This window comes from Mixophyes fleayi, chromosome 3, assembly GCF_038048845.1.
Source record: "Mixophyes fleayi isolate aMixFle1 chromosome 3, aMixFle1.hap1, whole genome shotgun sequence".
Taxonomy (NCBI): Eukaryota; Metazoa; Chordata; class Amphibia; order Anura; family Limnodynastidae; genus Mixophyes; species Mixophyes fleayi.
This window is the reverse complement of record NC_134404.1, coordinates 223562119-223577173: the sequence shown is the minus strand read 5'-3', so window position 1 is coordinate 223577173 and position 15055 is coordinate 223562119. Positions and strand designations below refer to the sequence as shown.

The following is a 15055-nucleotide window of genomic DNA, read 5'->3' as shown; positions in this document are numbered from 1 at the left end:
ATTCAACTCTACATCTCTTCTCCTGATCTTTCCTCCCCCCTCCTCTCTCTTGTAACTGACTGCCTCTCAGCCACCTCCTCCTGGATGCCCTCACGCTTTCTTAAAATTAACATCTCCAAAACTGAACTCATTGTGTTTCCCCCACCCAGACTCCCTTCCCACCATGACCTCTCTATCGTTGTTAACAACTGCACAATCTCCTCTGTCACCCAACTCCGCTGCCTAGGAGTCACTCTTGACTCCTCTCTCTCTTTTGCCTCCCAGATTCAATCCTTTGCCCAAGCCTGTGGCTTCCAACTCCGTAACATTGCCCGTATCTGTCCCTTCCTCTCTCAAGATGCCACCAAAACTATCATCCATGCTCTCATCATCTCCCACCTCGACTACTGCAACCTCCTCCTTACTGGCCTCCCCTGCTCCCACCTCGCCCCCCTCCGCTCTATAGTCAATGCGGCTACGAGACTCATCTTCCTCTCACGCTACTCCTCCTTACGCTGGCTCCCCTTCCCCTACAGAATCCTTTTCGAACTCCTGACTACCACTTACAAGGCTCTCTCCCAGTCTACTGCCCCTTATATCTCTAACCTCCTCTCCATTCACACTCCCGCCCGCTCCCTGCGCTCGGCCAATGATCGCCGCCTCTCCACTCTGATCACCTCTTCCCACTCTAGAATCCAAGACTTCTCCCGCGCTGCTCTCTTCACTGGAACGACCTCCCTTGCTCCATCAGTCTCTCACCCAATCTGTGCTCCTTCAAGCGGGCACTTAAAATTAGAGATGGGCGGGCTCGGTTCCCCGGGAACCGAACCCACCTGAACTTCGGGTATCCGAGTACCGAGCCGAGTAGTAGTACTCTCCCGCCTGCTCGGAATCCAAATCGAGGCCGAACGTCATCGTGACGTCGTCGGATCTCGGGGCTCGGTTCTCGCGATGCTTGAAGATTATAAATACACACCTCCACAGCAATCCATCGCCATTTGACAGAGGGAGAGAGCAGGGTGTAGTCACAGGCTGATTAGAGTAGGGACAGAGAATACAATATTATGATTCCAATTGTGCTAACAAAAATCGCTAGAGAAGAGAGGAGTTTTTTGTTTTTTGTCAATATTTGGCACTCAAAGTGCTTTTTGGGTGTCCCACATTATTTTGCCTAAATATTTCTGTCTGTCAAAATTACTATCTGTCAGCAGTATCTACCAAATAATTTTTAGCACTCCCAAGTGCTTTTGGGGTGTCCCCCATAATTATGCATAAATATTTCTGGCTGTCAAAAGTCATATTTGTCAGCAGTATCTAAAACAATTTGTAGCACTACAAGTGCGTTGGGCTCATAATGGATTCTAAGCAGTCCACATATGAGCAAAATCAGCAACCAGGTTCTGTCACCAGTCCTGATGGTAGTGTTCCCAGTACTTCATCTGGGAAAGGCGATGTCAAACTACACAGTCTTTTGAAATCATACAAAAAAAACACACACCCAAAAAAATTTACTAAGTTGAAGCGAAAAAGAAGTGTAACTGAGGAAAAGTTAAGTGCCGATAAAAAAAAATTGCCAACATGCCATTCTACACAAGCAGCGGCAAAGAGAGAACGAGGACTTCACCTTTGTCTATTAGTGGCAGATCAAAAAATGTTACCGAGCCTACAAGTGGTGCACAAGTACTGTTACGCATGAAAGCCGAGCTGCAAGAAAACAGTAAGGCATTAGAGGATAATGTATGCTCTGAATCAGAAATGACACCAATCCCTGGGGAGAGTCCATCAACCAGTGGTATGTCTAATCGTGAGCATTCTGTTATTGACAGTGTACCCATAAAGAAGGTTCCTTTCAGCAGTTCTGCTGATGTGTGCCTTAACAGCCCGAGTGTAGTCGGTGATACACCAATTGAGGATGCCACTTTTGAATTAGAAGAGGATGAGGGAGAGATTTGTGTAGGCGACGAGGGCACTAATGATGATGTTGATGATTATGATGCAGACAGATACCAAATTGCCTTTCTCAATTTCTATTTATATTCTAGATTCTATAACGGCTGAATAGTTTACTATTTTACTCCTAGAGGGGGTCTGATGCAGACAGATACCAAACTACCGTGGTCCATTTATTTTTACTTTCTAATTCCACAGTCTATGCAGGCCGATTTTTTTCTATTCAACTACAAGTGGAGGGTGTAATATACACCCAAAGACGATGGCTGCATTGCCAATAGGCAAAGATGAAGAGGAAGACAACCAGGTTTGTGTGGAGAATTAAGGATGGTCTACCAGGGATTAAACTGTTTTCTTCCTAATTTATTAGCTTTAGAATTACCTTACTTATCCAAGAAACAGGTGGAGCACTAAATTAGGTTACTTTATGCACAAAAACATTGATTTTTAAACAAAATTGCAAAACAAAACCCAACAAAACCAAAACACGCAAGGGCGGTTTTGCAAAACCAAAACCAAAACACGAAGGTAATCTAGATCCAAAACCAAAACACAGGGGTCAGTGACCATCTCTACTTAAAATTCACCTGTTCCCTAAGGCCTACACACCAACCGCTTAACCTCTCATCTCTTCGGTTTCTCCCCTGGCCCCTTTTTTCTCTCCCGTTTGCTTCACTGGCTCCCTTCTGTGCCTGATTTGTTTACCCTCTCTTAGGATGTAACCTCGTATGAGCAGGGCCCCTCTTCCCTCCTGTCTCCATACCTGTTCTTCCGCTCCGTCTCTACTGTATTTGTCTGCCCAGAGTTTCTGAAGTTATGGTACTTTGTGTTTATTGTTCTGTACTGTTTTACCCTGTATAGTCTACTGTTCGTACCGTGTACGACGCTGCGGAAACCTTGTTGCGCCTTACAAATAAACGATAATGATAATAAAAATTGCAGCTTTTTGAAGGCAAGTCTATGTTTTCCTTAATGTTTAGAAAGTAGAAAGCTCTGTTTGTTTTACTCACATTTTGTAAAGCAATTTTGGTGCTATTAATTAAGAACTGAAACCATTGAAAGGACTTGAACCCTGCTAGGTAACTTGGGCTTCAGTGATTGATTATTTTGCACTTTAACCAAAACAGCAGAGGTAAACTTTAACTTTCTGTTATGACTGAAATTCAAGCAACATATTACCTGGCCACTATGGTCTTACTCAGCTAACAATATAATCATTTCATGTGCACTGGTTTCCCATAGGATCTCTCATAGTGAAATAAATACACTGACAGTTTCACTCATTTATTCGTAAAGGGTCAGGAAGATAAAATACAAGTTGCCTTATATAGAAGAGTTACTTATGGGGGCATGGCTTGGCAGCCATACTGGCAAGTCAGGAAATTTTGAGGCTCTCCTCTCGTGGCACGAATATCCACAGCAAATGACATCTTAGCAGCAGTTATTCGTTCCCCACTTACAGCTAATAAAGGGGTAACCGTTCCTCCACCTGACTGGAGTTTGAGAACTTATTAGAGGCAGCTTGGACCTGCCGACAGACGCCCGGAGCTGCGACCTACCCACCCAACTCCGTGAGATCTGAGGAACCCCTGAAGAGCCCTAGCACCGTGTGACCGACAGGCGAGTGTGAGCTGCGACGGAGGTGCGAGAACCAGTTGCCCATCAGCTTCACAGCCTCCTCCCTGAGACCTGTAGCCACTGACGGACGGACTCCACCTAGCTCTTACCTGCAGAGCGGTCCCATCGGACAGCCCATGGAAAGTTTGCCAGTACTGCAGACTCTGACTCTGGAACTCGTGGGGTGGTCCCTGACGCCGTTGGCCAAGACCTACATAGAATTGAGGAGCTGGAAGTCACGAACTCACCATTGCTACCGCACTTCCGCTCCGGTAGACACACCCGCTCCGTGTTGCCCTGCACTGTGGAAGGGTGAGCCAGTGGATCCCACACAGGAAAACTGTGATACATTGCCTGCCGACCTGGACTTTCTATGTCCGAAGTGGCGGAGATCAAAGAGTGATATCACTTCCAGGCTACTACAGAACTCCTACTGCCCCTGAGGTTCTGTTGTCGCTTGTATTGCTTGCGGCTTGGTACCCAACCCATTACACAACCTCAGCCTCCAACTATTTGTAACTCAAGTCTACTACTCATATCTATCATGACTGGAGAGCTACTGCCATCTTGTGGATGTTTTGATCACTACATTGTCTGTGATACGCAATTACTCCTCTCTCTGTGCAGCACCACTGACATCGAGTGGTGGGTAAACAATATTACATTCGTCATCCCAAGTTTTCAAGTTTGCATTCATGAATCTGACCATCTTCATGGATGAGGACATATTGATCTATAAGGCTGTAATAGCCTTCTATTTAGACCCCAATTTACGTCCGTTGGGATGGCTGCCTAGACCAAATGTGAGGGGACAAGAACAGCGAAAATTCTCCCTTTGCATTATGCACTACTAGTGATGACTACTACACCTTTTATAATTTGCTGTACACGATTTCTAATCGCCCTGATGGGCAGGGAACGAAAGAGCTCTGCTAATAAAGATCCTAAAAAATTTCTGGAAACTTCTGATTTTCGTACATATCTGAAACCTCTTTCACATCAGGAAGGCAGGCGGTGCCAGTGGGGGTCTGTGGCAAGCGAACAGCCAGATCTATCTCAAGCCTTGCAAATGCTTAAATCCCTTTCGACTAAATAAGAGCTGCCCTCCAAAAAAGATTTTGAGGCGTTAGAAGCTAAACTACAAGCAATTTTTCACCAAGAAGTGGCTTTGCTGCAAACTGATATTGCCCACCTTGGTCACCAACTGGTAGATCGAGGAACACAAGGAAAAAGGTGACAAACGCTTTATAGCCCTAGAAGATACGGTGGCTGAACAGGCGAAGGCCCTGCAATGGTTCCAGTATAGGGTGGATGATTTGGACAACCGGGGCCGTCGGAATAACTTACGAATTCGAGGCCTACCAGAGGACGTCCCCGCTCAGGGCCTGATAGACGAACACAAAGGTGTTCAATGAAGTCCTGGAATTACCACCAGATAATGTAATCGTATTTGATAGGGCTCATAGGGCTCTACGTCCCAAGAGAGCCCCATCGGCAAATCCTAGAGACGTCATCTGTTGTCTTCACTATTTTCACTCAGAAAGCTGAGGGGTCTTCAAGGCATGGAGTTTAATGGCCAAGAAACCCACATCTTTCAAGACCTCTCCTGGCATACGTTACAATATCAGAGGATGCTCAGGCCTCTTACGGAGGAACTCCAAAAGAGATCCATCAAGTATCGCTGGGGTTTCCCGCTCCAGTCACATATAATGGGAAATCGGCAGTTCTCAAGAACGCCAATTTTTCTGTACTACTTTGAACATTCCGATAATCCCTCTTTCCAAGTGACAGGAAAGTCACCAACGTTTATATCCGGCGATAGAGGATCATCATACAGAGAGGTTCCAACTGTCAGGGAGACCAAAGCGGTCACCACAAAAACGTCTGAACCAGCAGGCAGAAGGGAACACCTAAACCTACATGCTGAGTGCGGATTTCTATTTCTTGGTGGAGGACTTTCCCCGGGATTTACATTTAGCAGTCCACGGTAGTTGTGAATGACTGCTTACCTTTCCACAGAAGGTCCTCGGTTCCTTAGGAGAACTTGTCGGCAGACATTCCTAGTTTTTCTATTTCTCTGTGTTTTCACTTTTATTTTCACAGGTACTCAAGCTGGGATCGACCGCCTGGTTCTCCGACCCGTTCATCGCTATTGAGATGATATAATCAAGATTTTGGTTTAGTTCTGCTTTCAACAAAGCTCATTAGTTTAGCTTCGTGCTAATCCGCTTGTTGCCGTCTCTCCTATTGTGGCCGACTGCCCTGCAGGGTCAGCGCAGTTATGTTTGTTGTGTTTCCTCCCCTTTTTCAGCACCTAATGTGGAGCTCTCTAGTCCATTATTATTAGTTTATTCTTTTTACAATGTTCGAGATATTCTTATTGTTTGTGTTCAGGCAATAGTATATCACAAGAGTGGCTATGTTAGTGCATTTGCGTTTCTAAGTAGCTGCACTGCCCTTCCATGCTGTGGTCCGGGGTGTGAACCATCCTGGGCTTCCCTGGAGGTGCAGTGCTTACCATTTCTTCTGTTCGATTGTTGCTGTTGTTGCTCTCCTCAGTGCCGCTAGACCGATTGTTTTATTCCGGGCCATGTTTGGTCCTATTGGGCTTTCCGGAACAGTCTTATACATTTGCTAAAGATTCTAAGTTTCACGAGTGTACTGTTATTTCAGTTTAAGCATTTATATTTCCCTAATCCTCTTTCCCTATTCACCCTTATTCTCCCCTTCTCATATACACTAAGGGGTTCTTCAACATCTCTTTTCATTGGATGTCCACATGTTACTACCTAGAGTCGCTTGGTAATGGCGGGTAAGCTCAGATGTGTTACCCTTAATTTTAAGGGTTTAAATGTACCAGAAAAATGGTCCCGAAGACCTCATAGCTAAGAAAATTGATGTGGCTTTCCTCCAAGAAATGCACTTTAAACAAGGGTCGGCCCCTCGCTTGCATACCCACCATTACTCGCATTCATTCACGAGTAATAATTCTGAGAATAAGTCCCTGGGAGTGGCAATTCTCCTGCCCAGACGTTTGCCTGTTAAAAATATAGTTACTCACAGACTGCAAGAAGGGAGATGTCTGGTGGTGACTTGTACAATTTCCACCCAAATGTATACTTTTGTGAACGTTTGGTCCGAATTCTAACCAACCTGTTTTATTAGAAACGCTCCTGGATAAGGTGGATTCGATCAAGAAAGGCACCCTCATAATAGGTGGTGATTGTAACTTGGTCCTCCACCCTGTGATAGACACTTCCACGGGGTCAGCCAGATTTGCCGGTAAGCTGTATCAGACAGTGAGACGCACCATACATGAACACCAGCTGGTAGACACGTGGCGTCTTAAACACCCCACGAACCGAGACTACACATTCTTTTCGCACCCACACAATACCTACTTGAGACTAGACTACTTTTTCCTCACACATAATCAGTTGCCCTTGATCATAGACGTATCCATAGGCCAGGTTACCTGGTCTGACCATGCGCCGGTATATCTGACTCTCTCTACTTTCAGGACATGCAGCCGTCCTTTCCCCTGGAGGCTAAACGAACTCTTGATTTATGATGCTCATAATAAATCATTGCTAGAGATGGCCCTAACGGAATACGTCCAAACTAATGACACTCCTGACGTCTCTAAAATATCTTTGTGGGAGGCCCATAAATGCGTCATCTGAGGCAAACTCCTCCAAATGGGGGCGGTAAGGAGGTGAGAAAAGATAGCATTCAGGGACTCTGTCCTGGAAAAAATTAAGTCTCTAGAAACAAGACACAAATCCTTCCTGTAATCCTCCGTTATGACGAAACTGGCAGACACCAGGAAGGCCCTGAACCAATTAATGCCCGACAAAATTAAACTTGATCTCAGAAAATGCTGGAACAAGTTTTACCAATGGGGGATAAACCGGGGAAACTTCTAGCACGTGCCCTGCGATCACAGAGAGCTCAACTCTATGTTCCTCAAATTAAAACAGAATCAGGGTCCACATCAGTTCATATGTCTAAGATTGCAGCGGCATTTCATGCCTATTATACAAAACTCTAATCTGTCCTACTCCCACGATGCAGATATGCACTCGGCCAAACAGACTCGCATACCAGAGTATCTCAAACGGATAGATTTTCCCACGTTAGATGAGGAATCCGTACAATTGCTAGAGGAACCCTTTACCATCGAGGAACTGAAAGAGGCGAGCAAGACGACACCATCGGGGAAAAGCCGGGGACCTTATGGTTTCACCATCTCGTACTATAAAATTTTCAATGCTCAACTAGTCCCTCTTTTGGAACATGCCTTTAACTCTGTTTCTGCCCATACGCACTTTTCTCCTCAATCTTTAGCTGCCCAGACCACGGTTTTACCAAAAGAAGAGAAAGATCCAACATTGTGTTCTAGTTATAGGCCCAAAACTCTACTTAATGGGGATATAAAACTATATGCTAAGTTGATAGCAAATAGGTTGAAACCTTACTTACCTCAAATCATTCATTCCGACAAGGTAGGGTTTGTCCCGGGGAGGGAGGAGCGGGACAATACCACAAAACTAATCAGCTTAGTGCAGCTTGTGACCACCACCAACACTCCAACAGTTTTGCTATCCACGGACGCTGAAAAGGTAGGATAGAGTAGATTGGGAGTTTATGCGAGGGGTCCTCAGACACCTGGGCCTGGGCCCGCTGAGTTTGGCCCAGAGAGCCGCCTTGTATTCACAGCCAATGGTTAAGGTTAATGGGGAATTGTTAGAGGACATTGTTATATCAAATGATACTAGACAGGGCTGTCCCCTGTCCTCGTTGATTTTTATTTTGTGCATTGAGGCTTTGGCCCACTCCATTCAGGCTAACCCCGACATTTCTGGCCTAAAGATGGAGGACAAAAGCTTTAAGCTTGCTCTCTTCGCTGATGATCTTCTGGCCATTCTCACTAACCCTGCGATTCCAATACCTAATATATTAGCAGAATTCCGCTCCTTTGGCGAACTCTCCAGTTTTAAATCAACTACTCAAAATCTGTCGCACTTAGCATTTCTGCGACCGAGGCAGTAGTTGAAGGCCTGAAGCCATCTTTCCCATTTATCTGGCACCTCACATGGCTCAAAAATTCAGGGGTTATTATTAAAGACAACTCGAATATTTTTAAAGAAAATTTTACACTCATCACTAATACAATTCGCAAGGACCTGAAGAATTGGCTCCCAAAGGGCTTCTCCCTGATAGGTAGCGTCAACGTGGTAAGAATGAACCTACTGCCCCGGATCCTCTATCTGCTCCACACGCTCCCTATACACCTTCCCACCTCATGATTCAAGACATTACATAAAGCTGTTCGGGATTTTGTGTGGAAGGGTAGACGTCCCGGCTTTAGGCATGACATATTATATATACGCAAACATGCTGGGGGCCTGCAATTCCCACACTTCGCTTTGTATTACGACGCGGTTATGTTAAATAGAGTGTTGGACAGGACGAGGCAGGGTCCTGACAAGCAATGGGTCTACGTCTCGGGTAAGCCACTTCAATTCACGCCCTGGCTTTCATCACTACCTAAAATTGCCCACCCGACTGTTGCCCAACACTGACTAGATGGTTTAAACTACGCTCAGTCCCACACATGTCTTCATGACACTCGCCTCTGACCCCGACATTTGATAACCCAGATTTCCCCTCGGGTCTTTCTAAACGGACCTTTAGACATTGGGCGGGACTTCAGCGTGTCGGCCAGCAGGTGGACATCTCTGGGGTCTTTCGCCAATCTCCAGTCCAAATGGGAACTCCCAGATGCGGAGATATAGAGACATATACATCTTAGTCACTTTTTAGGCTCTCCGAAAATTCGGGAGTCTGTGGGATGGCCGCTTACTCAGTTTGAATCTTTATGTACTGCCTCATTATATGCTAGACACACACTATCTCTTATTTATAGTATTGTTATTGAACACTTCTTTAGTAAACAACCCACCTTAACACGAGACTGGGAGCGGGAATTGGGTTGTACAGTAACCGAACAAGAGTTGAACGACATTTTTCGACGTACTCAGTCTAGCTCGGTTAGTATCAGAGTAATTGAAACACAGTAGAAGGACGATGACTAGGTGGTACCGGTGTCCCAATCTGCTTTCTAAGATGTTTCCTGGGGTGTCAAATCTGTGCTGGCGATGCCAGATGGCGCCAGGTACCCCATTACATATATGGTGGGAATGCACAACGCTTAGACCCTTTTGGGATGTAGTTCTCCTTCCCGCTAAAGCTATTGTGGATGTTGAACTACCCAATTGCCCTAAATATTGGCTACTAAACGATAATAAAATAAAAGAAGAGTTACTTATAACATAGTAGCTGTATTTGTAAAAGTTCCCATACTTGAGAGATTTCATATTGCATTTACATTTACTATGTAGCGGAGTAAAAGTACTTCTTCTCTTGCTAAAGTCTGATTTCATTCTTACTGTACTACTCACAACAGTGAAGGATCTCCCCTCATTCTCAGGGCTTCATCTTTTAAATACTCAGATAAGCTCTTATTTACATATAATGCCTCACAACTTTGCTGCTTCTTCAAATCAGGACAGATTGTGGCTATGTCACAATGGAGGCGTGGTCACATCCCAAGAAGGGGCCTGCCTAGTGCCTGGGAAGAGTTGGCTACCACATATTCCCCTCCAAACACCCATGCATTACAGGGATGCAGTGAACAAGAGATTTCTCCCACTTTTCAAGCCACGGGACAAAGCTCACCGCCCTCAAATCAGTACTGTCCTGCATAAATCAGGACAGTTGGGAGGTATGTAAGGCGTACTGCCATTATTAGGGTTTGTGATACCACAATAGTAAACCCTAAGCTGTCATATATAGTAGTTTCAGATAAGCACAAGGTCAGAGCTGCAAATGTAGCTTTTTTGAGACTAATATTTTTTATAATAGAACATATAGCTACATAAAAGTAAATGCGCTTCTTTACAGACCTATTTGCTGATGCTCCAAACACATAAATGAAAGCGCTCACAAAATAAATACCTGACAATGAAAGTAATAAAAGTATAAATTCTTTAACTAAATCTGTATGATTAGCAATAAACATTATTTTAAATGATAACCAAACTGTCTTACCATTTGCAGCTTAATTGATGGTGTTCGACTAATTGGTAGTCCAACTGGGCTAAAACCACCTGCAAAAAGACAAGAGAAAAAGCATTTGTTTTTTTGAGCCTGTTACACCTTGTTCCTTCTTCATTACTTTGAAAACAGTGCTAACTCTGGGCAGATTCAGTAGGACCCTCATTGATGGGTTTTGGGAACAGTTTCACTCAACAGCTTACAACACAATTTTCAAATACTCAGGGGGTTACATACTACTTGTCAAACAGGGTTTTATTTGAGGCACACCGTTCTACATTTTGACTAATTAATCATTCTCTACCTATTTATAAAGTAGCCACAATGATGTATGCAATAATGTTCCATGGTCCTTATGCTGTCTGCATTAGTTGTTGTTCCCTCTGTCCTCCAAAGAAAATAGTTTTATTAGTAACCAAAATATCTTCTTTTTTTAATTAAACATCTAGGTGACTGGGCTATAAATGAATCTGTGCTGACATACTTTCCTTTTCCCAGCTCCTGCGCTACATGGTTAGCACTTCTGTCTCACAGCGCTGGGGTCGTAAGTTCGACGAGGGTCTTATCTGTATTTGTGTGGGTTTCCTCTGAGGGGGGCTCCAGTTTCCGCCCACACTCCAAAACCATACTAGTAGGTTGATTGGCTGCTATCAAATTAACCCTAGTCTCTGTGTATGTTAAGGAATTTAGACTGTAAGCTCTAATGGGGCAGGGATTGATGTGTTTGACATATATTCTGTGTGCTGCAGAATTGGTGGCACAATATAAATGATAACGATAAAGAGGATGATACAAATAAGCAAAGTTAAGTTTTTGGTTACATTTCTTAAGGAAAATATGTCAATATTGCAGATGGTTTTATTTGCTAGGAGAGACATTGTTTTGGAATGTGGTACTTTAATATATGGCATTATTCTGGTTCAAAATTATCTTGGGTGAACTGAAGCTGAAATACGCTGTACAGACTACAGGGTCATACACAAGGTTCAGTCAGTCATATGATATAGCTTTATAACATATACTTTATAGTTTGGAATAAAATCTTCTTTATTATCTACTTTTAAAATAAAGCCAAATTAAATTTCAAAAGTCACTAAGGCAATTTAGTGTATATAATGCTAAAATACAAATGTACTATTTACAAAGTGACATGTAAAATTTTTCAAATACTGAGGAGCAGGGACTGGCTGGGCAGGGGCCACCTGCCCCCCAGGCTGGTACCATAGTGGGCTATCTTTGGCTGGGTTACTGGACTACCTGCATTTGTTTGCCTTTAAAATGTTCCGAATAGGCTGCTGAGTCCTCGCCTCGATGGCTTAAATTTGCCAGCCAGCCCCTGCTGAGGAGGTACATTATTTGACCCTTTACATTCACTTGCTTCAATAAGTAGCTAAGTCAGGGGTGGATTCACGGATAGGAGGTGCTGGTTGCCCCCAGTGCGATGAAACAGTACCTCGCTGTTTTGACTCTTGTCACTTTGTTCAGGAATTTAGATACATCGGACAGAACGATGAAACCGAATGTGATTTCATCGTGAAAATCCTCTATACAACCTATAGAGGCTCCCCGGTGCCGAGATCAGAAATTCAGGAGTTGCAATGTTTTTTAAAACATGACTAGAACTTGGGCTGAAAGAATAAGACAATAGTAACAAGACTGCAGCAAATTAATATATTTTATTAAAAAAAGAAGAGATTTGGATTGGACTTAAAAATTTAATTTGCAATCTTTTTTGTTGTATGTAATGTACCTTTTGTCATTTGTATCTAGATATGCTTATTAAGTTTATTAAGTAATGGCCCTCCCACCTCAAATTATTGCTGAATTACTGAAAAAAACAACAATGAAATATTGGTTGTTTATTAGCTGTTCTCCCTGACAAAATATACTTTTAAACTTATTTAAAATTTTAAACCAGTTCGAAAGCCGATACCAGTTCAGTACAATTGGCTATGGACCCTGATTTGAAGCTGAACTTTGAAATCTGCAGCTAGCAGTTTACAATCGAGGTATTCCCATACCCTTCCAGGTTGAATGTTTTTCTAAACCGTCAAAATAATATAAAAGAAAAACGGAGGGAGGGGCTCCTGATAGTGCAGTATTATTGTAAATATGTACCAGTAGTAAAGTGCGGTAAATATTCTGCGTACCCAAAACAGGTGTAAGATCACATCAGTAAGTGGACAACTTCTTATCACCGCCTCATCAAACAATGTGATGAGACGCAGAATATTTACCACGCTTTACTATTGGTAAATATTTCCAATAATACTGCACTATTAGGTGCCCCTCTCTCCATTTTTCTTTTATAGGCTTATGTTTACCGGACATACCACCTGTTTTTTTGGAGTGTTGGCAGCCATCCTGTAAATAAGGAAGTGCTTTGGATTTTGGGACTATTTTATAGGTTGATAAGAATTTGATAGGTTGAGTGCCATATTGTTACTTTTTGATTAATTAATATAAAAGTAGTTTAACGTTCTGATTAAATTGAACTTTGATCAATACTGTATTCTCAGTTCGAAGGTTCACCATTCACATTTGAGGTACACTGTTTACAATAAAAAAAAAGTCATATTTATTCAATTTGAGCTGGAACATGTGTAAACCAGTTTGCACGTGTACAAACTGGCTCGACATGATCGCATTATCTTGAACATGTTCAAATCTGTTTTATGTTATCAATTTTTTTTAACCAGTTCTAAAATGATCACATTTTAGTAACCGATTTACTGCACTTTTTCGAGAAGTGTGCCACAACCAGTTTAAGCATCTCGTTATCAAAACACATCTTGGATTGGATCCGTGATATATGAGAGCACTCTGTATACTAGCAGACTTTCCTGATCCATCTTCCTTTTGAACTTATCTGTGTCTTACACTTTTTATTGTTATTCCATTTTCCAAAGTGACTCTGACTACTCTTGTTGTTTTGCAACTAAGCTAATGATATAAGTGGCTGGTTGGTATGTATTCTGGTATTGTGAAGCTGCCGGGATGTCTCTGGGGTCCTCTTTCCACAGTGGAAACCAACTTCAGGCTCATCAGCACAGGGCTGTTGTCCCCGCTCTCGGTGGCTATGCGGTGGAGGCAAGGGTTTTGAACAAGATTGGGATGCTTGGGAGTGGCAAGCTTTCCACCTCTGTGGTCCTAGTACCCCTAAGACCCCATCCATTATACAAAACAAAAGTTAATACAAGATATAATTTTGAAATAAACTTTAATTGAATTAAATACTATAGACTCCCCAAAACCTTAACTACATTATTTAATATTAAAAAATATTATTTTCTCAAACTGACAGTCTAAAATGATCCTCCCAAAACACCCCAAAAACTCCACTGCTGCAAATTGACTTCTACGTTGAATAATTGTTAAGTTATCAAATCTGGGGGGGCTGAGACTCCTGGAATGCCCAGTGTGGGAAAAACTAGTGATTATATGTCCTCCTGGATTTAATCTTTTAGAACTTGTATGTTTGGGTGTATCATTTTATGGGGATTTTTTTTGTTTGTTTTCTATGTCAGATTAAAAAAGCAAAAAATATTTGTTTTAAACATTGAAATAAACTGGTGAAGCTGATTTTTTGGAGTCTGGAGTCTTTCATTCAAAACTCACAATCAACCTCCACAAAACTTGGGGCTCACAATGAACCCCAGTGCTTTTCAGTGTGTCACTGGTAATCTGTGGGAGGGGCATGCTTTATTTTGCACCCATCCCCAATAGCAGCTACTAATCATACACTGAACAGTCAGGGGCAGGAGCGGATCCAGGGGCAGGGCGATTGGGGCAATTGAAGGAGGAGCGGTGTGATGATGGGGCATACATATCTAGTATTTGTTAACCTAGTCTGTGTGTGTGTGTGTGTGTGTGTTAGGGAATTTAGACTGTAAGTCCCAATGGGGCAGGGACAGATGTGAGGGAGTTCTCTGTACAGTGCTGCGGAATTAGTGGCGCTATATAAATAAACGGTGATGATGATGATAGTTCTAATAAACTTCTAAAACTATTTTCCTATATATATGTAAATATCATCAGCTCCTTTGAATAAAACAACATACATTTTAAGTGTAGTGGTCCAATATAAACCATACTATATTATGTTTTAATTTTGCAATTCTTAAAAACACATTCAAACAAAATAATCTATATTAAAAAAGAAAATACATCAAACACTGGATATTTTTCATGAACGGCAAACAAACTAATTCAAGCCGTCAAAGAGTGGCTCAAGTGAAGAAAAACAAACACACAAATGCGCAAAAGTGGGCATGTGATTTGAGCAACAGTGTTTGATTTCATGAAATACACATGGATAGGCGGGCCGAAATAGTAGTATCTACAGGAGTATAAAACTTTTCACTTGCCAATGCATGTATCTTCCTAAGTA

General features: G+C 42.7%; 1 protein-coding gene across 3 annotated transcripts in view; it reads right to left on the bottom strand.

Annotated features, from left to right (window-relative positions):
- Positions 1-15055, bottom strand: part of AHI1 (Abelson helper integration site 1) — a 209725-nt gene that overhangs the window by 47017 nt on the left and 147653 nt on the right. For all 3 annotated transcript variants that reach the window (XM_075203181.1, XM_075203183.1, XM_075203182.1), the window contains one exon: positions 10660-10718. In XM_075203181.1, the coding sequence (XP_075059282.1) occupies positions 10660-10718 (59 nt within the window). The remainder of the gene's footprint in view (positions 1-10659; positions 10719-15055) is intronic.